At 39.3% G+C, this 25,191-nt stretch overlaps 6 protein-coding genes across 10 annotated transcripts in view; 3 read left to right on the top strand and 3 right to left on the bottom strand.

Annotated features, from left to right (window-relative positions):
* On the top strand, positions 1-3,479 carry LOC105453555 (stress-induced-phosphoprotein 1). Of its 2 annotated transcripts, XM_011695612.1 has the most exons (4): positions 1-254; positions 659-2,205; positions 2,639-2,717; positions 2,817-3,479. In XM_011695612.1, the coding sequence occupies exons 1-3, from the start codon at positions 243-245 to the stop codon at positions 2,709-2,711; spliced, it is 1,632 nt and encodes a 543-aa protein (XP_011693914.1). In that variant the 5' UTR covers positions 1-242; the 3' UTR covers positions 2,712-2,717; positions 2,817-3,479. The 2 variants fall into 2 exon arrangements, with proteins under 2 accessions (XP_011693914.1, XP_011693913.1); XM_011695611.1 differs by having other exon boundaries at positions 2-254; positions 2,639-3,479.
* A 108-nt stretch (positions 3,480-3,587) lies between these two features.
* On the bottom strand, positions 3,588-10,049 carry LOC105453554 (structural maintenance of chromosomes protein 3). Its single transcript, XM_011695610.1, has 19 exons — positions 9,853-10,049; positions 9,417-9,492; positions 9,159-9,337; positions 8,832-8,990; positions 8,599-8,758; positions 8,249-8,534; positions 7,991-8,165; positions 7,787-7,900; positions 7,428-7,678; positions 7,205-7,348; positions 6,726-7,037; positions 6,314-6,625; positions 5,946-6,147; positions 5,575-5,865; positions 5,230-5,492; positions 4,939-5,104; positions 4,678-4,816; positions 4,282-4,519; positions 3,588-4,157 (listed from the first exon to the last, which is right to left on the bottom strand). Exons 1-19 carry the CDS (start codon positions 9,865-9,867, stop codon positions 4,031-4,033), a joined length of 3,609 nt encoding a protein of 1,202 aa, XP_011693912.1. The 5' UTR covers positions 9,868-10,049; the 3' UTR covers positions 3,588-4,030.
* Positions 10,050-10,556: 507 nt separating this feature from the next.
* On the top strand, positions 10,557-12,552 carry LOC105453553 (mediator of RNA polymerase II transcription subunit 4). 2 transcript variants are annotated; one of them, XM_011695607.1, is made up of 4 exons: positions 10,557-10,865; positions 11,186-11,712; positions 11,794-11,959; positions 12,257-12,552. In XM_011695607.1, exons 1-4 carry the CDS (start codon positions 10,798-10,800, stop codon positions 12,333-12,335), a joined length of 840 nt encoding a protein of 279 aa, XP_011693909.1. In that variant the 5' UTR covers positions 10,557-10,797; the 3' UTR covers positions 12,336-12,552. The 2 variants fall into 2 exon arrangements, with proteins under 2 accessions (XP_011693909.1, XP_011693911.1); XM_011695609.1 differs by having other exon boundaries at positions 10,558-10,865; positions 11,794-12,552.
* Positions 12,553-12,650: 98 nt separating this feature from the next.
* On the bottom strand, positions 12,651-15,045 carry LOC105453548 (SAC3 domain-containing protein 1). Its single transcript, XM_011695602.1, has 8 exons — positions 14,939-15,045; positions 14,539-14,757; positions 14,070-14,261; positions 13,761-13,922; positions 13,450-13,701; positions 13,221-13,361; positions 12,935-13,124; positions 12,651-12,847 (listed from the first exon to the last, which is right to left on the bottom strand). The coding sequence occupies exons 2-8, from the start codon at positions 14,601-14,603 to the stop codon at positions 12,758-12,760; spliced, it is 1,092 nt and encodes a 363-aa protein (XP_011693904.1). The 5' UTR covers positions 14,604-14,757; positions 14,939-15,045; the 3' UTR covers positions 12,651-12,757.
* Positions 15,046-15,174: 129 nt separating this feature from the next.
* Positions 15,175-18,577, top strand: LOC105453549. Of its 3 annotated transcripts, none has more exons than XM_011695603.1 (5): positions 15,175-15,418; positions 16,071-16,242; positions 16,330-16,795; positions 16,961-17,187; positions 17,324-18,577. In XM_011695603.1, the coding sequence occupies exons 1-5, from the start codon at positions 15,307-15,309 to the stop codon at positions 17,400-17,402; spliced, it is 1,056 nt and encodes a 351-aa protein (XP_011693905.1). In that variant the 5' UTR covers positions 15,175-15,306; the 3' UTR covers positions 17,403-18,577. The 3 variants fall into 3 exon arrangements, with proteins under 3 accessions (XP_011693905.1, XP_011693907.1, XP_011693906.1); XM_011695605.1 differs by lacking the exon at positions 15,175-15,418 and adding an exon at positions 15,520-15,741; XM_011695604.1 differs by lacking the exon at positions 15,175-15,418 and adding an exon at positions 15,520-15,963.
* LOC105453551 (probable serine/threonine-protein kinase yakA) overlaps positions 18,546-25,191 on the bottom strand; it is a 31,966-nt gene continuing 25,320 nt past the window's right edge. The window contains exons 7-11 of the mRNA XM_011695606.1: positions 23,512-25,084; positions 21,452-22,222; positions 20,907-21,073; positions 20,614-20,813; positions 18,546-20,160 (exon numbers count right to left, since the gene is read on the bottom strand). Of these exons, the coding sequence (XP_011693908.1) occupies positions 20,122-20,160; positions 20,614-20,813; positions 20,907-21,073; positions 21,452-22,222; positions 23,512-25,084 (2,750 nt within the window). The 3' untranslated portion in view covers positions 18,546-20,121. The remainder of the gene's footprint in view (positions 20,161-20,613; positions 20,814-20,906; positions 21,074-21,451; positions 22,223-23,511; positions 25,085-25,191) is intronic.

Below are 25,191 nucleotides of genomic sequence, written 5' to 3'. Positions count from 1 at the left end.
TATACACCACGCGTTCGCTAAGCAGCGAGTGTAGCGTGGGGTCGCTGCTCGTCCGTTTCTGGATGTTTCTGGAGCTTTCTGAAATCTGCGCCGGTACGGCATACACGCGTGCGGCACGAGGGAGCAGCATTCACGAGAATTCGCGCGAGTCATCGTCGAAAGTGCCTCTATCGCACGTACGAACGGGACGACGGCGATTGTCGGCGACGAGGTAGAGGCTCGCAACATTTCCGGCGTGCGTGATGGGTGATCAGGTAAGCGTCGCGCGGGGCCACGTTGGTAGGCCCCGTGGACTTACGCGCGCGATCGCGACGGCGAAGCGCGCCCGCCGTTTCCTGCCGCAGGAATGCTTCGTCACGTTGCACGAGGTCGACGATTTCCCTCTTTCCCCGGGCGAATCTCCTCCCCGAGTACGCGACCACCGCGGGTCTGTCCCGTCGAATCGCGGCAAAAGCTCGAGCAAGGCCACGATGAGACTGGATTAAGAATAAATAGCGAAAATATAACGAACTAATACGTCTAATGCAATTATTAGGATTGATCGTTTTGACTTACCAACCGGAGAATTACTCCGAAAGATTCTCCGTTGACCCTCTCAATATCCGCTAGATACGTGCACGACCGAGTATTACATTCTCGATTACGTGTCGCTTCGCAGGTAGCTTTGCTGAAGGAGAAAGGAAACGCTGCTTTACAAACGGGCGATTACGATGAGGCCATCAGATGCTACACGGACGCGATCGCTCTGGACGGCAATAATCACGTTCTCTACAGTAACCGCTCGGCGGCGTACGCCAAGTCCGAGAAGTATCAGCAAGCGCTGGAGGATGCCGAGAAGACCGTCAGTCTGAAGGCGGACTGGGGGAAGGGTTACTCGCGCAAGGGCAGCGCCCTCGCCTACCTGGGCAGGTACGACGAGTCTATACGGGCCTACGAGAAGGGCCTGCAGTTGGATCCAAACAATGCGCAGCTCAGGAGCAGTCTGGCCGAGGTGAGGGCTCAGAAGACAGCCGCCGCGACCAATCCGTTCAATTCGCCGGACATGTTCGTCAAGCTGGCGAACGATCCCAGAACGAAGGGATACCTGGGCGATCCGGAGTACATGAAGCTGCTGCAGGAATTGCGAACCAATCCGCAGAGCCTCGGCACCAAGCTCCAAGACACCAGGGTGCTCACCACCCTCAGCGTGCTGTTGGGGATGAGCGCCGAGATGGAGGAAGCGATGGAGACCGAGCCGATGCATCCGCCGCAGCCGCCGAAACCGAAACCGCAACCGAAGCCCCAGAAGAAGGAGGAGGAGGACAATCTCACGCCCGAGAAGAGGAAAGCCTTGGAGGAGAAGAAGCTCGGCAACGACGCGTACAAGAAGAGGTGCTTCGAGGAAGCGCTGCAGCATTACAACAAAGCCGTGGAATTGGACTCGACGGAGATCGTTTATCTGTTGAACATAGCGGCGGTGTACTTCGAGCAGAAGGAGTACGACAGGTGTATCGCCCAGTGCGAGAGGGCCATCGAGACCGGTAGGGAAAATAGAGCGGATTTCAAATTGATAGCGAAAGCGTTCACGAGAATTGGTCACGCTTACAAAAAGATGGAGAACTGGAAGCAGGCGAAGGTGTACTACGAAAAGTCCATGTCCGAGCACAGAACGCCGGAGATCAAGACCTTACTCTCGGATATAGACAAAATAATCAGGGAGGAGGAGAGAAAAGCGTACATCGACCCGGTCAAGGCGGAAGAGGAGAAGGAACTCGGCAATCAAAGGTACAAAGACGGCGATTACCCCGCGGCTATAAAGCACTACTCCGAGGCGATCCTGAGAAATCCGGACGACCCAAAGTACTACAGTAACAGAGCGGCCTGTTACACCAAACTCGCGGCGTTCGACCTCGGCTTGAAGGATTGCGAGAAGGTTGTCGAGCTGGATCCGAAGTTCATCAAGGGCTGGATTAGGAAAGGAAAGATCCTGCAGGCCATGCAGCAGCCGGGTAAGGCCCTGACGGCGTATCAGAAGGCGCTGGAACTCGATCCGCAGAACAGCGAGGCGTTGGAGGGCTATCGCTCCTGCGCCATGTCCGCCACCTCTAACCCGGAGGAAGTTAGAAAGCGAGCGATGGCGGATCCGGATATCCAGAGTATATTGCGAGATCCAGCCATGAGATTGATCTTGGAACAAATGCAGAGCGATCCAAGAGCTTTACAAGAGTAAGTAATATATACATTTGCATGCATTGACGTATATATAAATGCTCTTATTGCTCATTTTTAAGAGGATTTTGTCAGTAGAATATTTTTGCTATTATTCCAAGAGAAATGTTACAATATCAATTTATTGTTCCCGAAATGGATTACAATTCATACCTTACATTCTTTTATTCAAATTTTTAATTCCCCAATCAAGTCTCTTATAAACTGGAATTATATGAAATGAAGAGATCAGGATCAAACCCGAGACTCGCTGAATGCAAGTTTACCGTTTTTACACGGAGCCTCTCATCATCCCAACAACTTTACTATTTTATTTTCTATTTGTACACGACCGAATGTTCCTTGAAAATCTTATGATATGCCTTTTAAAAATAATTTGCTCCCCTATTTAACGATACGGATGTTAAATCTTTTCTTTGTCTTTTCACAGCCATTTAAAGAATCCTGACATAGCTGCAAAATTGCAAAAACTTCTGGAATCTGGTCTCATCGCTATCCATTGAAGAGACGTAAGGAACCGCATATAACATAACTTGTAATAAAAGACGAATAACACTGCTATCACAAGTTCCTTTAACATTAAGGAAATTCGCATTCGTGTATTGCAGATACATTAGCCATATGGGATACTTATCGTCATATTGCTCTGCTGTCACAGACTCCTTTAATATTAAGGAAATTCGCATTCGTGTATCGCAGATACATTAAGCCATGTGGGATACTTATCGTCATATTGCTCTTAAAAATCTGTGTTCAAAAAGCCATTTGGAATAAAACGTTACATTGTACACATGATTCCTCCATGCAAACGCAGTGGCCTTTAGTGTCATCGATGACTTTTGCATTACAAGACTTGTTACGGTGATCATGTGTATACCAATACACGTATATATACATATAGTGAGAAACTCTTCGTGCAAAAATGAAGTATAATTGTGAAGCTGTGAACTCTTAATATTTACATTTAAAAAAAAAGGAAACTTACTCTGATGGCTGAATCGTGAATATCATTTTGGAAGTTGATAGTGTTAATTATGTTTTAGGGATAAAAATCATCGAAAAGAAAACCTAGAATCCATCAATCTTTTTAAAATAGTAAAGGTTTTCATGAAATTATTTCTGTATATGATGCACACACTAACATTTCTTTTACCGTTGATTTAATTAACGCTTTAGTACTAAAATTAGTCATAAGTATAATGAATGCGAAGTCAGGCTAAGGCGACAACCAATAAGAGGAATGCTTCGAATAAACATCTTTTTAAACCGAATTTTCTACTTGGGAATATTTATTGTCCTTATTAACACCGCTCTTGTATCAACTTAAATTATAATGGATAACGATCATTCTAAGTTTTCATGAACTGAACATTACTGCGTTTCTTATCATAGTCCTCATTTATTTTCCTATAAAGTTTATAATATAAAAAAACAGTTCATATATATACCAAATTTCAATTATCATATTTTGTCATGTTTCATAACATGTAATCTGTTGCACACAAATAAAATATTAAATTATCAAAGATCATGTGTTTTTTCCTTTGCTCAAATTCGTGACATGACTCATGTTCCATGCTATAATGATCTAGCAAAAAATTCAGATGTACATTGAATTAAAAAAATTAATTTTTTTTCTTTTCTTTTGCGTGAGATTACTTTGTACATAAAATGTTTCAAAAAAAGCTGTCAACATGAAAATCTGGTTGGAGATTGTAGTAAAGTTGATCCATTTGTATGCGTGGGTTATCTCCTGGATACACGAAAAAAAAAAAATACAAATTTTCTTGATTGTAGACTTTATAAATAAACAATTCTTGTTTCAACCGTGCGTTGTGTCGTCCTCAACGAAATCGGCCGCTTCTTCCCGCGTCACGCATTCGACATGCGAAACTTTATTCCTGAACTTCACTCCATAGAATTTATTCGCATGGTGCAGTAATTCCGGTCTGCGAAACAAACGCATCTTTATTTTATTATATTATTATTTTATTTTATCTGTCGTTCCATTAACAATTGCATTAATCAATCTCGAAATCTTGTAAAAAAGACCCACTGATTGCATTACGTTACCTGAACGTCGTGGTGATGAACTGGGCGTCAGAACTAAGCTCATGGATCATGTCCGCCACTGCCTTCCTGTGTTGTGCATCTAGCGCCTGATCGATTTCGTCGAATAGATAAAACGGTGCTGGATCGCACTTTTGTATCGCGAATATCAGGGCCAATGCCACGAGTGACTTTTGTCCACCGGATAATTGGTTCATCTCTCGCATTTCGCCTCTGTGTCCCGTGAATGATACCTTTATGCCTAGAAACGATATATGTTTTTGAAATCCACAAGTAGAATATATATCATATAAATATGAAATATAGCTAATTCGAAGAATAAAGTTAATCAAATTCTCAAAAAATAAATTGTTCTTATTATATTGTACATTTCAATTATATAAAAATCTATTTCCTTACCAACGCCGATAAATCTATCAGAATCTGACGGCTCCGCTGTTCCGTCATCCCCTTCATCGCCGTCCGCAGTCCTCATGACTAATTGTGCATGCCCCGAAGGTACAAGCTTTTTGAATACTTCACTGAAATACTTGCTTACCTTAAAAAAAAAAGATTGTCACATGAAAATGTGTTTAGAATATATTATCATGACAGATTAAATATATCAATATAATCCTCCACTGCTTTAAATGTTTAAACGATATACATGAAAAGACATACTTGTTTAAAAGTAAATTGTATCGCTTCGCATTTGCGTTGTTCGAGTACTGACATGAGTTCTTTTATCTTCTCGTCGCCTCGGTCCAACTCCTCTTTCCGTTTCACTAATCTTTCTTTCTGGTCGCTGAAGGACATGAACTGATCCAAAGCCTTTTTATTCACATGGCTAGAAAATAAACATTAAAAAAAACATGTCAAACACAATTTATAAATATAGTAACAGTAGTCAATGATCTTTAATAATTGTCGCTTGTAACCAATTCACTATGTTTAAATAGAAAAAGTACGCACCTGTATTTTTTCAAATGATTATTCGCCTTTTCCATTTCCTTAAAAAGCTGTTTCGTGGACATTGTACTAAACTTGGAATAAGCTTCGTGACTAGGCAACGCGCCAAGTTCGGTAATTTTCTGTGTACACTCCACTATTTTCTGCTGCAGGATGTTTAACTTGCTCGCTAATTTTTCCAAGTCTTTCGCGTCCGCTTCAATTTTCTCTTGCGCTTCTTTTTCTTTCAATTTCCACTTCTCAACTTCAGAGGACTCCGATTTTTGCTAAATATACGACAAATTGAAAATTAAGGATTACATCATTTAAATATGTACGAAGTGGTGACTGTGTTTTCCAAATCCTTACTTTCTTCATGGCGTTGGTCACTTTTTCATTTTGCGATTTAAAGTCCTCGTTTACTTTCACTAATCTCTTTTCAATATCCGCCAACTGCATCTTTGACGAGTCGAGCTGCCGCTGTCGATCTTCGACCGATATCTCTTGTAAAGCTTGAACCAGCTCATCCTTTCTTCTCACTAAGTTGTTTGTCAACAAGTTCTCTAACTTATTCTTCTCCGCTTCTAACTGCATTCGTTTCGCGAAAGCTTCTTTGTTTTCCTTCGTTAAGCGTCTTATATCGTCGTTCAAAGTATCGACCTACAAAAACCGAAATGAATAGAGTTCTAATATTTAATCCAAGGTGGAAAAAAGGAATTTAAAATTCTGTTTGTGCGCACCTGATGCTGATCCGCAACGGATAATTGCGCCATAAGTTCTTGATGTAATTCACTCTCCAGGCCGTCCTTAGTAGCGCGCATAGCTTCCAAACTTGATGTGCATTGTGCAAGACTCCTCTCTTTCGGTGTCCGGTACCTTTCTATAGCACTCAACTCTTCCTTCATATGACGTATCTCTGCTTTCATTTTGTCATATATATCTCTGTCAAGTAAATAATAAATTGCTAATTAATTTCCATAATAAAAATAAAACAGCGAAATTTCAATATTTATTTCAATAATTAAATATAAATATTCAAACACTAAATTCAAAATATATAATTTGTGATTCATATCAATATTTATAAATTAAAGATCTAATTACTTACTTAGCTTTACTATTTCTGGTCTCAGTCCTCTGCATTTCGCTAACGTAAGAACTAATATTTTGATCCGCCTTTCTGATTTCCTCCTTAAGCGTCGTCAATTGGGTCTCGAGAGTAGAGATCTGCGACATTAATTCCGATCTTGTTTTCTGTATCTCAAGCCGTGACCTGAGTGTATTGAAATAGCCGCCAGTTAAAGAGCCCTTGGATGAAACCTGGTCTCCTTCTAACGTAACGCAATCTAAGCCGGAATCTCGCGCCAGAGTCGTTGCAGCCTCCAAATTACGACAGATCAAAGTCTTTCCAAATATATATCTATATTTAACAAAAAGATGATAATGCAAAGTTTGTTTCACAAAGAAATATGACAAGAGAAAAAAACAAATTTTGTTTAATTAATTTGATGTGCTTTTACCTTAACGCCTTGTCAAATTTGGGATCGTAATTCAACTTGGATATCATGGGTATAGCATCAGAGGTCTGCGGATAATCGATATCCTTTACGTGAAGTCTATTTAGCGGCATGAAAGTTACTTCTCCAGGCAGCCGTTGATTGTTCATCTCTTTTAAAATTTTCGTGCCAAACTTATCGGTCTCCACAATGTGATGGAACAATCGATTTCCAGCAGTCACTTCAACAGCCATATAGACGCTCTTGTCACAGTTGAAATTTTCAATTACAGGCCCATAGTAGTTGCCAACTTCGTTAGCCATATCTTTTCGTCCACTATAGAATCGCAGATATTAAGTATATATTACACACATATCATCATAGATTTTAAATAGAAGCATTTAAAAATTGCCTTTAAAAGTCTTTAAAAGATCATGTATTTTTATTACGCATACTTGGCGTGAGACACTACCGTGTCTCTTGATAAAAAAACTAAATCTTACCGGAAAGTGTCTAGCACTTTACGCACGCTGTCTCTGCCATTTAAAATAGGTTTGCCAGCCATGGATCTTAGACTTTGATCCGCTTTCGCTAAATCTTCCTTTAGACCAGACAGATTTAATTGCATTACACTCTCCTGCCGATATCTGCAATTTGACACACTCAGCTTGTAAAAGTCTAAGATTTCCAAGGTAACGTTTGCTAATTTTAACAAATTAAACATACTGTTCTTTTCGAGTTGCTTGACACTGATCCTTCGATTTCGTGAGCTCGTAATATTGCTTGTTATGGTCGTCTATCGACGCACGTTGCCGTTCCATCTCGCGCGTGTGGTCTCCGATTTTCTTCTCCAAGGCAACCTGTTTCTCCGCATCACGCTTCAAATCCTCGCTGATCTTCTTCTGATGATCTTCTTTATCCTTTATCTGCTTCGTAAGCTGTTTAAGTTCATTTTGTATCCACTTGTCCCTTTCATCCTGCAATAAATAAATCTCTTTAAAATATCTTATTGGGATTAAAGTCTAGAAACCAAAATGTAATTTAAATTATTATGATTAAGATTATGATTTTTTTTTCACTTTTACCTTGGTGGTAAATTGACTGCCACGACCTTGTTTAGCATACAATTCCTTACGTTTCTGCTCTTTTAATTGCAACTCTCGCGTACACTCCTCCTCAACACGTTTCATTCTTTCATACTGTAAAGAAAAACGTTTCCGATTTTAATATACATCTTTAGTTATATGTATTAAATCAAACATATTAAATATCATGGAATATTTTCACACCTCTGGTTTAAGTGACTTCAACTCTTCTTCCCGAACAGAGATATTAGCCTTCAACTTTTCCAACTCTTGCTGAGCACGTTTCTTGCTGTCGTTATCGCCTTTGACCTCCTCGAGCAAGTCGTTAATGGTAAAAGTTAACTTATTCTTCTCCTTTAGTAACTGCTGCTGCTCCGCACTGCATTACAAATATTTTATTGCATTTTTTCCTCTGCTGTTTTTCATCTGTTTTATATACAATCTTTGGTATATGTATGTCACCTAAGAGTGTCCCTTTCCTCCTTGGCAGTCTGCACTTCTTTCTTCGCTTCCTTTAGCCTCTTCGTAGCTGCACGTACCATCTCTTGAGCGGTTTTTGCTTCCGCGCCCAATCTCGCCTGCTCGGCTCCGCTATTCGCCCTAGACTCCTCGAGGTCTTCCAATTTCCTTTTATTTTCTTTGAGTTCGCGCTCGTGGATCGTATATTCTAAACAACGACGCTGTTTGTCCCAACGTTGATATTCTTTCAGTTCCTCCTTCTCCTCCTCGAGTGTTTTCAAACGCTCCTCTATAATAAAATAATTATTTGCACATTTGGTTTGAATATTATTTTAATTTTCATCTTTAATTACCTATTGTTCGCAGAAAATCCTCGATTTTCTCCAGCTTCCCTTCTGTTTCTTTCAAAATGGACTTTGACTCTTCTCTCCTGTCATCATATACTCTAGTACCCGCTACCTCTCTCAATAACTTTAATCTATGCGAATCTGGTGCTGTTGCCATTTGGTTTATCTACAAAATAATTACGTTATGCTATAGATAAACATAAATATAAGATAAACATTAATATGCTACATTAACAAACCTTTCCTTGCTTCACAATGTAATATGGATTGGACCTAGAAAATCCTGCTGACTCCAACAAATTCATCACGTCGTTCCTTGTCACAATCTTTTTGTTGAGAAAATATTGGTCCTTCTTAGAGCCGATTACTCTTCTTAAATAAACTTCATCTTTATCGATCTATGAAATAAATAATAAAATTATAGGTATTATTTATTAGGAAATAATATATAGATAAAATTCTAAAATAATATTAAATAATTTGTATATTTAATATCACTTATATATATAAAATATATGTAAATAAAAAGAATGTCAATAATCAGCGATATAAACTGGTGATTTTACCGGTAATCTCCCATCAGAATTATCAAATATGATTTCTACGTGGGCAGATATAACACGAGGTCCCGTCCCTTCGTGGAGCAGCGCCTGCCTCTGCTCCGGCCTGAGATGAGAGAACTCATCGCTCAGGACAAATTGAATGGCGTAAAAGAAGTTACTCTTGCCAGATCCGTTTCTGCCAACTTATAAGAAAAGTGTCAGATTACACAATCGTATTACGTATCAATTACATTGCCGCGTAAGATCGTCACAGCTACGTACCCACTACATTGTGCCTTGGGTCGAAAGGCTCGACAACCGTCTGCTCGCGATACGACTTGAATCCTTGAATGATCACCTGTGATCAACACACGAAACCACAATATGAGCATGTAAGCGCAACGTGTACTCGCTGCTTCGGAACTCACTGTTGTCACAATTCCATTCGTAAGAATCACAACAATGACAACAATGCGTGTGACGTGTCGACAACGCTTCGGGCGCAATATATTAGCCTCCGAGGCCTCGAAAGTAGCTTATGGCTCACGGGGGCGATTCTACGCGGGGCCACGATGGTAATCCATTCGCGAGAACAGACGCGGGAGATGCGGGAAAAGTGCGGTCGACTCGCGAGCGAGGAAAAACGGATCACAGAGATCCCTCCGTCGGGAAGTGCCGCGCTAGGTCGCGACGCGATTACGAGTTTGTTGCGCAATACCTGCTTGATGTACATGATGCGACGAGAAGTCAGGCGTGCGTATCATTCGCGTTGATGTTACTCGAGAAAACGCGTACGAGACCTGGCAATTCTGGCATGCGAGACTCACTGACGCTGAACGCCCGAAACGAAAACATTCGACCGATCTATCTGTTGGCAGAGCGACATTTGTACAACACGCAGGGCGCAGGCTGGCAGGCCGCGAAAAATCCCCAGGTTTGGGCGGGAGACGCGGTAGGTGCGCACCTAGAGAGGAAATCTACGCGTCGAGTGAGAACGGTTTTTTGAAAACTGAATCTGATTGGTGAAGCAAAGTCCGTATTCCACGCAGATCGAAGATGAACTATACGAATTGCAGATTAAAATCAATTAGAAACAAAACGGGATAAAATTAAAATTGTCTGATTTATCTAATTATAATCGTTAAAATTATCTGATTCATCTAATTATAATTGTTAATTTTCAGTCTGTATATATTTCTTGTTTTTCTTGTTGCTATTTTGTGCACTCGAAGTGGAATAAGTGTAATATTAAGTAAAATTAATAATTGATATTAATATAATATCAACATAATTTAATATAATTTAATACAATTGTGTAGACACTGGAAAAAAAAAAGGTAAAATACGAGAAGTCCAGCTGCGAAAAATAAACATCTTTCCTGCGTTCTTGACGAGATACTGCAACAACCTGTATAAATCGTGTGTATGTTTTGAAAAGTCGTGTAGAGTCGCGTCAAAACATGTCGGATGTATCGCGATGTGCTATCTCGCGTCATTTGAGACGTCCGGTATACATGATGAACGTTATTGGATGTCAACAGATTGAAACAGAAATGTGATAATTGTGTACAACACGTGAACGCTTTTATGTTAATTACATACTGCTAATTAAACGAATTCACACATAATTCGGCAGAGTCTGCTTGTTGAACGATCAACCGCGATGGCATCGAGCAGGAGTACGAGAGAAGTTCTGTTATCGCTGGTGGACGATATTGAATTAATAGCGAAGTGAGTTACATTTGCCATAAGTAATAAATGTGTGTCTCACATTAATTTTTGTAGATTAATATTTTTCCCTTAGAACATGTATTACAGTAGTATATGTTCTAAGATTTTTTTTTAATTAAAAGAAAAAATTGAAGTTTCGATTATTTTAATACAATTGGAGTAAGAATACAAATATTCGAAGAAGAATTTTAAAGGAGAAATTTGTACAGTTAACAGATTATTCTGGTTTTTCGTTCCTTTTTGTCACACATTGTTTTGCCTTATTTATTGTTTTTCTTGTAATTTCTTTGTAAATAGGCTGAATATATATATTTTTTTAGGGAGATGATAGAAAACACAATCGCTCAGAAACCTGCGAAACTTTCGAGCATGGAGCACGCTCAGTTAACTGAATTGCTGGTCGCCAAAGATAACGAGTTAAAGGCGACGCTGAAACGGGCCGCCGAGCAAGCAAAGATCAACCTGAAGATGGAGGCGCTGAAGGCCGAGGTAGAGAGGCAGGACCAGGATATTCAGCAGCTGCAGCGACAGTTGAAAGAAGCGGAGCAGATCCTGGCTACGGCGATTTATCAAGCGAAACAGAAATTGCAGTCTATTGCACGTGCCAATAAGAGACCGGTACCCTCGGAGGAGCTTATTAAGTACGCACACAGAATAAGCGCAACTAATGCCATTTGCGCGCCGTTAACGTGGCAGCAGGGAGATCCCAGAAGGCCGTATCCCACAGACATGGAAATGAGATCAGGGTACCTGGGACGATTGAGTGACCTACCTTTAAATGGGCAGGTGCTCGGGTCTCATCCAGGAATACCGTCCGATCTACATAGAGCAGGACATCCTGCTGGAGGTAAAATATCTTGTATATCTATACATACATTCAAATCCACAAGAATAAACAGAGTTACAAGAGGATTTTCTACCGTTTCAGAACCACCCGTTTCGCAATCAAATCAATTTGCCTGGCATCCGTCGGGAGAGATTCATATGTCGGTCGGCGGACAGGGTAGTGTGGCTGTGAATACACATAAACAAGAAACAGAAGACGTCGAAGTTATGTCCACGGATTCTTCGAGTAGTTCGTCTAGTGATTCTCAGTAAATATAAGTATATTATTGTATATACCGTGTGTACATTAATATTATTGTACACACGATATATGCATGTGTTAGAAGTGCATAAGATATTTTCTCAATAAAATTGAGACTTTTTTTAATCATCTGTATGAAATGTAATTTACGGATGTATATTGTGTATTGTGACGTGATGCCTTTAGTCATCTGGTCACATCTGATTGCAAATCTGTGGAAACGAGATTTGAACCCGTACTCTGTCAGTTCAGGAAAAACCATTTCTACAGTCACATTATAGATTACTCTTCTTTTTTTTATTAGCGTATTCGATGATCATCGTAAGCTAACAATTCGTTTATCGAAAAAAATCTCATCCGGCCGATGGAATGTAGAGAATTGATGTAACAACAAGGAAATTATGAAAAGAGTATCCACGTTGTGTCGACTCTTTTTTCGCTTTCACCCGCATTTGGTTCAAATAGGTACTACTGTTGACTCATTAATTATTTTATAGCATGGAATATAATCACAGAGATACATGTATCGAATAGTATTAGTTAGAAAAAAATTATTCATATATGTTAAAATCATTTTTCTAAAATATATGTGTAAAATAACTTGCGCAATCAAATAAATTTTTTAAATATAATTCTTTAATGAATAACAAATTTCCATTACAATTAAAAAAAATGTCCTGGTACACATTTACTACCTCTCTCTCTCTCTCTCTTTCTCTGATATCCTTGAAGTTTAAATATCGTTAACTTAGATCCAGTAGATCCACAATTGTATATAAAAATTCTATATTACGTAAAAATTAACTCAACATTCATCATTAGAGGTACATTCCAAAAGAATTTTCGGCATAAATTTATGTAACGTGGTAGAAGTGTAATACATCTCAGGATTGGCCTACAATGTAAAAAGTAAACGATAAAATGAAAAAGTATTCCCTTTTAGTATAAAACAATTAAATTAACTTTTGAATTTTGTACCAACCAGCAAGACTTGTTCGTTGAACTGTGATTTTTGAAATAAAACATTTTCATTGGTGAACGTTAAATCAAATAACTTGCAATCCGCCTGGATTTTATTTATATCTTTGTAGAATAAAAGTTCCTGCAATTTCAGCCCCGGGAATGTCAACACTTTGCTATTATAGCCAGAACTCATGATTTGCAAAACATTTCTGAAATATAAAAAACCCATTTCATACTTAAATAATTATTCATCACAGCTTCTCGTAATTATCGAATATTTTGCGTAATAATAAAAATAAGAATACCTTCTGAAGCTCTGCAGATTGCAGAAAAATGCACAAGCTAGTACCGGAGGTAACTGCTCGATCAGATGATGAACACAGATATAATTTTTTAGATACCATGCAAGTGATATCTTTGTAGCTAACTGAATAGCCGGTGATTTTCTGAAAAGTTAATATTAAATATTTATTTAATTTGTATAATATTAATAATCTCCCCTTTTACTTTTTCTTTACTATATTGGTAACTTACTTCAAATCGGACGAAAGCTTAAGAGCTCTTTCTAAAGCTTCATGATCTCCAATGTGGAGAAGAATGTATATGGCTTCCATCTCTGAACGGCTACTGTTCAATGCCAGTTTCTCGAGATCTTTATGTACTTCCGTATTACTTTTTGCATTTTCAGCTTGATGATCATACAGTACAAGTAGATGCTTGATACATTCTAACAGATGTTTGCTATTTATTTTTGCATCAAATTCCGAAATGTTTCTTTCGCACAGCCTAGAAAAAAAAGCCTAATATTTAATAAACTATCCAACTTTTTTTCAATTAATTTTTACCTCTGAGCGGCATATATGTGAAATCGGACAATTGGTTCAAGAAGAAGAATACTCGTGGTGACATCGACTCTTTGTATCACGGCATCCTGTCGTACTGATCTCAGCCGATCGAATACAAAGTCGTATATCGACGCCCAATCTAAATCCGTTCGCGTGATTATCCTGAAACGATGTATATTACACACGTTAAATCATGCGATGGATTTATAAACAATGCTACATTGCGTATGTGAAAAAAGTACTTTCTGACAGCAGTAATCCGTGTACTTTTTATGGACGAATCATACTTAAAGAGATAGTCGAAATTACTTGGTGAACAAGTATCGGACAGTGGATATTAATACACGTGGCGGACGCAACAAATTCGGATCTGTCATAACTTGTCCAGCGGCGGAGCGACTGAAGCATTTTATAGTTTTCTCTGGATCGGCCTTGGGTTTCTTCATGTGTTTCGTCCTCTCGTCAATCTCATATTTGTGCAACAAGCCTTCCCTCTCTCTCCTAAGTGAAAACAAATGAAAATGTGAAAAGTTACATGATCAGATTCTTGATCGCATCTCGTGACATATAAAACTACACGACAGGTAATAATTTTTTTATAATTAAGCACACGAATGTTGACAACAGATGTCTTATTTTTAAATGCGAAAAAACGTGAAAAAAAAACCGGAAAATAAATCAATATTCATGTTGACATCGTGGGAAACGTGATGTCGATGCAAAATCCATTGTAACTTAAACTTTCGATTTACGAACTTTCTACATGGTGAAAACTTACATCCGTCGCTCTTTTTCCGGGCACATAGAAAGACATCTTCCCGTTATCAATTCAACACTCGTCATTATGCCTATAATAATTGCTTTTTTAAGTCCTTACGCGCTTGTCGCCACAAGTTACAAGGAGAGCCATGTGGAAACATATGCAACATATAGAATTCGACCAATCGGCAGCATAACATATGACACGCAACGACACACAGCTGTCTCTGTCCTAAATCTATTGACAGAGAGAAGCAAGTATGTTTTTTATAAATACTTATTATAATAATGTATACTATAACACAGATATGTAACGTTTATCAAAATAGAGGACACTAGTATGTACTTCTTTGTATCAATAAAATATTACTTTATAATTAAAATTTATAACATCATAAATAAAAAGGAACAATTCTTACATTTTCAAAATAATTATCTACAAGCATTATATACAAGTATCTCTGCTATTGATGAATTTTTCTGATGCAAATCAATGCAAATGCGATCGTGCGATTCGTCCTGGGCTGCGTTCAGAAACGACACCCGGGAGCACCCAATCTTCCAATTTTATGATCGAAGCAGACCGGAGTACGCGCACGCGCAGAGCGCCCGAGTGTTGTGACGTAACATGGGTGAACGACAATAATAACACCGGTTGACAGCGGTTGACAGGTTTGCCGACGGTCTACCCCGTTTACAGGCGTTTCGTCGCGCTCTCGTGACTGAGACTCTCCGAATATCGCCCGCGGCAACGTCGGGGAAGGGGGACAACGCCGCGAGGAAGTCGATGAACACCGCCGCGATGGCGAGGCAGCTGCGAGAGACCCTGGACCCGTCCCCGCGCGCGAGGCAGCCGCGTCTCGAGGGCCCGCTGGTGATTCCCGCCAATTCGACACCAGGTGCGTTCCGCGCCCCCCGAGCGACGTCGCGCCGTGCAGCTTCTCGCCGATTTCGCGCGACAGCGATCGCGTTTTCCCGTGCGCGACGCATCTTCCCAACAGGCGCGAACGTGACGCTGCGAAAATCTACCTAACCTCCTATGCCTGGGTTTTTATAACAACTCCTACGATCATCGTTTCTCTTAAACAGTCTCGTTGGGCGGTTTTGGTCGGGACGGACGTCTTTCGTTCCGTTCCGATCAAAGTATTGCATCATTTTTTTGAAAAGGGTGACGAAACCCGCCGGGCGTTCTGCCCGTGCATTGCTCGAACATTAAACCGTTGTGCGTTTTGGAAGCACCTCATTTATTTTTGTCTTTTTAACTCTCGTTGACACACCTATGGGCTTGACTTGAGTTCCGGGTGTGAACACAGGCTGTATAGATCCTCGTGGAAGCTGATGCCCAATTAAGAAGATCGTTTCTCTTAAGATAAAAATTGTTCTAACCTAGAATTTATTGGACATACGCATTGGATATACTCCTACTCTTGCTTATTTAACTTGCGTACAATTTAATTACATATCTTGCTATTCTTACATATTTGTTTATCCTATTGCAGACAGCTTGATATACATTTGATATTTTGATAATTTATGGGATGTATTTTTCAGCAACGTATCGCAACATGGATGTAAGCACGCTGCAGAATTGGCTGAACAGACTGCCCGACGACTGGAGTTCGCCGCAGAGCCCCGACGAGCTTGTCATACAAAAGAGAGGTCGGCGCAAGTCTATAGTTTGGTCGCCCGACCTCGACACCTACAAGCGACGCAGCTTGCTCAGGTACGATCCGTCCGCTAATTCATACGCACGTTTATAAGAGCCGGCGACGTCTCTAGGAAAGTTTAATAATCTCCCCTTGGTCCTCAGTTTGAGTTCCAGAGACCGCACGCCAGTCAAAAGTCCATCGACGTCGAATGCGGTATTGAGGGACGCCGCTAAAAAGAGGCTCTCCCTCATCGATACTCGCCAATCCAATTTCACCACACCGGAAAGCAAGAAGACATCGTTACCCTCGCGGATGTCGTTAAACGTCGCGACCGCGCCGAGGGAGCGGTCCAACGATAGCCTGGCGAATGGTTTGCGTGGTCTCAGTCACGAGCAACTCGTACAGCTGATTGTGGATCTGGTGTACGCGCAGGACGACGGTGCGTTGCGCGAGAACGAGAAGCTCCGCAGTGTCCTCTCCAGGAAGATGCCGGCCGCGGATATTCAGCCGCTGTTAGAGAAATTGATTGTCCTGCGACAAAACATTTACGCCAGTCTCGTATTCGTTTCCAATTTGACCGACGACTCCACGTACAGTCGAGCTTACATACATTTGGATGCGTTCCAGGTTCGCACAAATATTATATCATTATCATGATGACAGGAATCTGTATAGACTTATTTGTATGAGATTTTTTTTTCTTATTCTCCTTCCTTTGTAAACATTAATTAATTATTGAACTGTTGCTTGATTGCTCAACTTATTGAATGCTAATGCAATTTGTTTTTTTAGAAAACTCTGATCGACCAAGGAAGAGTACTGCAAGAATCTCAGCACTGGATTTCACTAATGCGCTACGCGCTAGAAGCATGGAAAATCACCAGGGAATTACCGGAATGGGAGAATCAGGGTTCTCACAATGTTACACGGAAATGCTTTAAGTGTCTATCGCAGTTTTGTACTGAAGCTATGAGAAGAGGGAATTTTGATACATCAGCTTTAAAAATTTTCATTGAAAGGTATGTGAAGTATATAGCGGTTTTCAACTTTTCTCTTTTTCCTTACGAAATTACAGACGATATTGAGGGAGTCTTATATCAGACTTAATGCAGAATTGCTAGTTTCTTTTTAGTATTAATTATTAATTATTTTCAGTCTCAAAGCTATAGCCGCAGAATGCGAAGACTTTCAAATCTGTCTACAGATAGCGAAGGAAGAAAAGCATGAGATTTAGGCCTTCTTTCTACAAGGTATCACATGCATGATAATTTTATTTAAATATTTTCTACGTAGGCGCGTGATAGCTGAACTACAATATTGACATGTATTCGTATACAGGACGATATATAAGGTAATTAACCAGTGAATCAATAATAACCAGTGGAGTTGCAGTGATTTTAAAAATGAGAAATGGGAAGGAATTTTCTTTTTGTTTTTATATAACATTGAATATCTTGTTTTAATTATCCTGTATATGCATATATCGACGTAAACATATATATGTTTTATATTTATTATATATATTCGTTCATTCAACGACTGCGCTTACGTATACAGACACGTGGATGATATACATATGAAGTATATGATATATATTATTCACTTCTCGACGTTAGCTAATACAAAACAAATTATACATGTCTCGGTACTCTCTTTAAACCAGTTTTATTTTAAGCTACAAATAATTTATATTAATTTATAGAAAAATTTTTTTTTTCAACTTGTCGATAATTATTACAATTTGAAAGTACAGAAAATACGTACAAATTATATTTTTTAATGGAAACATATTTATTGAGAATATATAGTAAAGAAAGAGAAGCGAGAGATTGCTGCTAAAGAATTAGTAGATGCTCCATAGAAAACAGATCAATATTGTTGTCAATATTTCCATTCAAGGGAATAGTTTTGTTAATTGTTATATTTGTTAAAGTGTAAATAAACTTATTTGGAATTATATTTTGTCCGGATAAACTTGCATAAAAATGGCATCACACATAACTTTGTTGTAAAATTGTGCTTATGCGGATTTTTGCATATATTTTTAACTTTCTTTTATATAAACTAAATTTCTTTCATATAAAGTAAGTTCTCTGAAACAAAACTGTTGTAATCTAGTGTACATAGAATCAAAGGCATGTTTTTATGTTAAGCAGCCGAGCACTTTTACATATTTGTATTGTACAGCAATCTTTCTCTATTTAACATAACTTAATATATTTAAGGTATCCGAAATCATTGTATCGCCGAATAATATTTTTATATATTGTGAGAATATTTTTTTACACGACCAATGTAATTGTCGTTACTGTGTATTTATAGTATATTAACGTATTTATTGTAATTCGCTTGGACAGGAAATGGACTAATGCGAAAATTTTTTTATTAAAAACAATTTATTCGTCATAATATATCGTATTTTCTTATTATAATCTATCCATTATTACTTTCGAAAGGCACATATGTCATTTGACAAACAGTCAGAAATCCTCTAAGCCGCTCGCATTCGCATATATGTTACACCTGTACACATCTACTACAAGAGTTACAAGCACATGGTGCTTAGAAAATTCCTGACAGCGGTCCGTTCAATCGAGAGACGATCGTTATCTTGTACATGCCCATCTAAGTATTACATGACATCTCAGGCATTATCGAATCAAGTAGTATGATTGGGCGTATCATCGATATTTCTTTAGTACCTTATTTACGTTTTTTCCATATGATTGCACATCGTCGTTCGCTATCTCGTATCGTTTATCGTATGTATCGGCAAGATTACGTTGCGCATCATTTAGGAACAACTTTAAAAGAAAAAAAAAAGATCAGAAATCGAAAGAGCGAAATCCGCGAGACTCCGACAATACATATCAAAATATTCTGAGCAAATAATGAAACGACATAATCTGACCTCATCTAAACTTGAGCATTTAGGTGAAGCAAATTAAAGCGATAAAACTCGTAAAGCCAATGCTCACGCGTAGATCACAGGATGATCCAAAATCGGTAAAAAATGGACAGCATTTGTGAAATTTCGAGACAATCGTTCGATAGGAAACGAATTATTCTTTCGTAACACGTTTATCAAATTCGGACACTTAACACCTTAAAAACTAATGTCTTAAATTAAAATTTTGTACAACTACAAAAACAAAAGTAAAATACATTTTACATTAAACAACGAATAATATTTCATTTATTTGCACATCTAAAACTTAACTCGCTACAGGGCAGGAAGTCCGCGTGTTAACAAAAATCATCTCGAAATTTCACCAGGATTAAAGCTATGCGCACACTTTTGCCAATCCCAGAAAAGCCTGTATAAAAAAATAAAATTCTTTTTTCGAAGCAAATTACAATATCCGAATAGTTCACGTTAAAAACAGATCGTTATATAAATGATTTGATGGTTTACGAGTGTGTAAGTGAGAGACATGGGACGTCTCTCAATTCTTAACTTAACTTTCGAACAGAAAGTTGAGTTGAGAATGCATATGTTATCTATATTGTGACAAATGCGATAAAATCGGATAGACATCCGGCCAATAGTTGTGCAATCCGTTATTAAAACATCTGTCCTATATAAAACGCGAGAGAAAGAGAGGAAATGCATTGCCATTATTTTATGCATTGTCAATAATTACGGATGACGTGTGTCCGTACGATGGTTCAGCTCGCGGATTTATGGCAAATCGCAGCCGATTAAAATCCACGATGACGCAATCTCATTTTATAAGCTATAAGACAAATGACATACGCTTGTAATTAAAAGATTACTACACTGTTAAAAAAAAAATTGGGTAGATTCCCGCTTCGCGATATCCGTGTCCGCTCGGATGGCAATGCTATTAAATAACGCTACTAATGTGCCTATGTATCGTGTTATATAACAATTAACAAGATAAAGCTGCAAATCGAATACTGTGGTAATCATCGGATATTCTGCGAGCATTTTAATCAACCGCTTTCGCTGGCTGCACTCTGGGATATAACTGAAACATAATGCACATTCCTATGTCTCACACATTGTTAGAGTTTTAAAATAATTTAAAATACGCAAAAAAAAACGCTATACAGCATTTGTATTAATATTACATTATTAAAACAAATGTAATTACGTACATTACGTACGTAATTACATATATAATTATTCATTTGTGATAATTTGTAATTATAACATTATTGTGCACATTTTGCATTATTATAATAAATTTCCCTAATATATTTTTATACATTTTAAACTTGTGTTAAAACTGCTCTCTCCATATTTATTAAATTGCATTATTCAATTTATAAAATCTAACTTTTAATATTTAAAATTTTATATTTTTGTTAATTGGTAAAAAATTAGAATTTTTCTTACATAAGATTTTTAAAAAATATTTTAGCAATCTCTTTTTCTGGATATCCGTATGTAAAGTATAATCAATTAACAAAACACTTACCCCCAATAAATTCCGAGGTACGTAGCCTTCTTTATGTCCGAGTTTACTCCACCACCATTCCCGTTCGTTATCATCCCCCTTTCGAAGCACGACTACGGAGTCGCCGTTCTTCAACGAGAGTTCGTCAGCGTGTTGCGCCTCGTAATCGAAAACCGCGTATACCTGGCCGTTATTCATAATCCCCAACTTTTCTTGGACGCCTGTATGTCAAAAGAAGTAGAATGGAATTCTTTTTCACAAATGCATCCCTTGTTATTATAATCGATTTTAAATTTCGCTCCAACGATACTGACTGTACAAGTACTCCGAACATCCGTCGAAGCCTTCCTCGTCCTCCTCGCACTTTTCCGCGGCGGTCTCGTGATCTGAAAGAGTGGTTGCGAAAATGCAAGCACCATGCTCGACCAAGAATCTCACCATAGACAAATTGTTGCAACTGGCGGCGCAGTGTAACGGCGTCCTGCGTGAAGAAATATTAGATTTAGATGCCTAGGTTTGAGATATTTCGTATATAAATTAATAATTTGATTAGAACGAATACATGTAATAGGCTTTTATATTACTAAATTTTCCTTCTTTTTATAATTTCAATAACGAATTCTTTGTGACTAAATCGTGATCAGATTTTTCTTAAGAGTTTATCAAAGATCATCTTTCATTGAAATTTTTCTTCAATATTGTACATATATTTTTATAATTATATATATATAAATATTATGAAAAATTAAGTGAAGCTACTCTAAATAAAGTAAAAAATAGATTTTGTTTGTTCCATTTTTGTTTAGCAAATTCTTTTTCAGATGCATCTATCAAAAACAATCTACTATGTTTAATTTACCATCCATCGCTGTCCTGCGCGTTGACATCGCAGCCGAATTCTACGAGAAATTTGACAATCTCGAGATGACCGGCGCATATGGCGTTGTGCAGGGCGGTAATGCCTTCGTCATTGGCAGAGCTCGGATTGGCGACCTCTTTCGCGGTTTTCTTTACGAGCTCGAGTTCTCCCTCGAGACTAGCGTCGAGTAGCAGCGCCAGCGGGTCGAACGACACCCGCCTAGACAGATTGACCTTGCCACTTCCGCCTCCTGTGCTCGACGACTTGAGATTTCCTTTTTTCCTCCTCATTACCTCCGATATTTTGCCTCCGTCTATCTCCATTTCGCCCCCAGTCAATTCCGAATCGGTCTTCATCTTCGTCGGCTTGTCCTCTATGTTAATGACATTCAAAGCGTCGATGATGTCCGCCTCCTCCAGCCTCTCGCCGTCGCCGATATCGTCGCCGATAATGTTCTTGCAGCTGTCCGTAGTATCGATGATTTGCTGCTGATGTTGCTGCTGCTGCTGCTGCTGTTGGTCGGTCTGCATGAGATCCGCCGGGATTTCTGTCTCCGGGAACAGGAAAGCCGGGGGCATCTCAATTCGTCGATTTATCGACACGTGAACATTGGATTTGGCGTATCTCAGCTTCGGTTGCTCCGATATCGGTACTTTCTTCAGCGTCAACGGCCGAGCTTTGATGATCTGATGATTTCCCAGTTGTGTCTCCGTGGGAGATTCAGGCGGTTCCGACGTAGGAATCGGCGGTATATCCTCGTCCTTATCCGACCTGCAAAATTCACAAATCGTATTTGGAAATTAGAAAATCAACAATTATATTGGATCATTATTGTCTTATTACTATATATAAATTGATGAATTGAGAGCGATAATTGTAGCTATAATTGAATTAAATAATTTTACTTCCAGTCTATATTAATCTTAAAAAAATAACGTTCTTATATTTGATGTTATGTCATTAAAAAAACCCGATAGAAGATAAAATATAAATAACAAAATCGCCCCGGCCAAGACTTACGATTCTCTATCCACAACAATGAAAGGGAAACCGAATATATTTTGCAACACCAAAATCGCGTCCAATATTTTGTGAACCCTGAATAAACGTGTCGAATCGTCGATCGGCCATATACAAGTCGCGAAGAGGACAAATAAAAACTGCGATGAAATTGCACGATTGTATCTGATCTGGCTGTCGCTCGATGTGTCTATCAACATTAACCATCCAACAGTCAGGTGTACTAACAGCCGCGTAATTGAACATCGATTCGCGACTAATCGTGCACGAAATCGTTGCCTGCACAAACGCAAACACGTTAATCGTGTGTATCACTGGCGTGTACTGATCGGAGAACTCGCTAACACTAAGAGGAGCGCGGGCCCATGTCGTCTCCGCGGCACACGGAGCCGCGGTTCTATTTCGGTGTCTATTATTCGAGACAGGCTTCGATTCACTGGCCAAATCGATCGCGAACTAATTAACATTTATAATTAACCCAGTAATCGTTTTGTCATTCCGCAGTCTGAGTTCGTGCGAATTGTTCGATGAATTCCTTGATCTCGTAACTCTACAAAGGATGTGAAGAGAGTGTAAAGTGCTTAAATTACAACGTGAAACGAAGACCCTTTGTATTTCACGTATATTTTATAAAGATAATAAAGATTTAAAAATCTTGAAAATAATGAAATAAAAAATTTGAGAAGAAATCACATGTAAGCATTTTAATTTTTTAGTGTAAAGCTCTCTTTTTAATATATTTAAAGTTGTAGCTTACTTAATTTGTATATAAAGTATCTAGATCAAATATGATTAAAATTTTTGAAGCTCTTATTTTTAAAAACCTCTTTATAATAAAAAGATTCGCAGCATCAAATAACTGATAAAGAAAATGTTATTGCAAGTAAACATACAGTACCTATATTTTAATCATCGAGAAGCTCGGTGTAAGAATGTAATGTATGATCATAATTTTTAAAGTGCACTATACGACCTCGCATCTAATTCTTTCTTGTTTCTACACATCAAAATTTGTATTTAAAAATCAGAAGTATACGAACCTCGAATTGAGATTTGCGTTAGTCATTTTGCATTCGTTAATCCCTTCGGACGATGACACATCGATCTTCTCGTGATGAGTCAGTCTTGGTGGCGGATTCGGTTTGCTCGGTTTCGGCGGCAATGCTGGTTTCGTCTTGTCCTCTATTCGCGATTCGTTGAAATTCTTCCTCTCGCCGTCGCTGCTGCTCTTCGTCGCCGGCCTGTCGAATTCGAATGGCCTGTCCGGTGTTTTCGCCGGGATTTCGAACTTGGCGGCCACATGATCGACCGTGTGTTTCGCCGTGGAATTTGGTTCGTATTTTGCCGACACCATCTCGAATTTGTTCTGGCCGCTCTCGTACTTGTTCGGCTCGGATTTATACTCCGATTTGTACTGATTGACACTCGAAGGATCGTGTTTGAACGGTGGATTGTGATCGTACTTATTCGACAATCTTCCCTCGTGCTGCTGCTGCTGTTGCTCGTGTTTGACATACTGTTGCGAATTCTGGCAACCAGGATCGTACTTAACGTTGTGCAAATGCTGATCGTGTTTGGCCTGACTTCCAGGTGGATCGTGCTTGCTGCTCTGTTGCTGGATCTCGTACTTGCCCGTGAGATTCTGATCATACCTAATCTGCTGCTGCTGTTGCTCATGCTTACTGCTGGGCGGTAATGCATGTTCGAACTTATCCTGACTCTTGCTCGGTTCGAATTTGGTTTTTTGATTGTTCAGTATTTGATCCTGGTTTTGCGCGAGATCGTTGGAACTCAACACTTGTGACGATTGATTATACTTCTGGGAAGAATTGCCGAAGGTCGTCGCGGTGGTGGCGGTGCCATGAAGACCGACGAGATTCGACGAACTCTGAATCTGATATACTCCCGCCGGGGAAGACGTGTGAATGTTCGTCGTCTGATTTGGGTGCTGCTGCTGCTGTTGCTGCTGCTGCTGTTGGGCGACGGAGTAACCGTGTCTGTAATTCGCTTCCTGATTTCCGACGCTGGATTGCAGCTGCGTATTTGCTGCCGCTAACTGCTGATTGTTACCGATGTAGTTTTGCGCCGCGTTGTTATGTCCGCGACCCAGCAAGCTCAACGTCTGCGGCATAACCGGATGGATTTTGGTCGAGGAGGTCTGATAGATCTGCGATTTGACTGAAAAGCTTGGCGCCACGCTCGACACCGGCTTCTGATGACCACCTACGGTCTGCTGCAGATTTCGATGTTGGTTCTGCGTGGTTTGCACGATCGACGGAACGGTAACACCGACGAGATTCGGCGTCGTCGATGCACCGCCAACGCCGGTGACGGCGTTGTGCTGCTTCTGCTGGAGATTGCCATTCTGATGCTGCTGCTGCTGTTGCGTCTGCGATTGCTGCTGATGCTGATGACCCTGATGAAGACGAAGACCTTGCGACAGGTTGTCCGGGCTGAAGTTGTGCCCAGTATTACAGATGAGATTGTTGCTATTATTGTTGTTGTTGTTATTGTTATTGTAATTGCAACTCGATTGAATCGTCGTGGGCTGGTTGCCGAGATTTTGATTGTGCTGCTGTTGCTGTTGATTGCTTCCTAGTAATTGAGATTGCCCTAAATATTTTAGACGGCAATTAGATTCACGTTTAAAATCAGATTTATGTCTATTAATAATTTAAAAATTTTACATTTATAGTACTGGCTATTAACTTATGCACTTA

This window comes from Wasmannia auropunctata, unplaced genomic scaffold (genome assembly GCF_000956235.1).
Source record: "Wasmannia auropunctata unplaced genomic scaffold, wasmannia.A_1.0 LD335998.1, whole genome shotgun sequence".
Lineage (NCBI taxonomy): Eukaryota > Metazoa > Arthropoda > Insecta > Hymenoptera > Formicidae > Wasmannia > Wasmannia auropunctata.
This window is presented reverse-complemented; position numbering and strand designations above follow the sequence as displayed.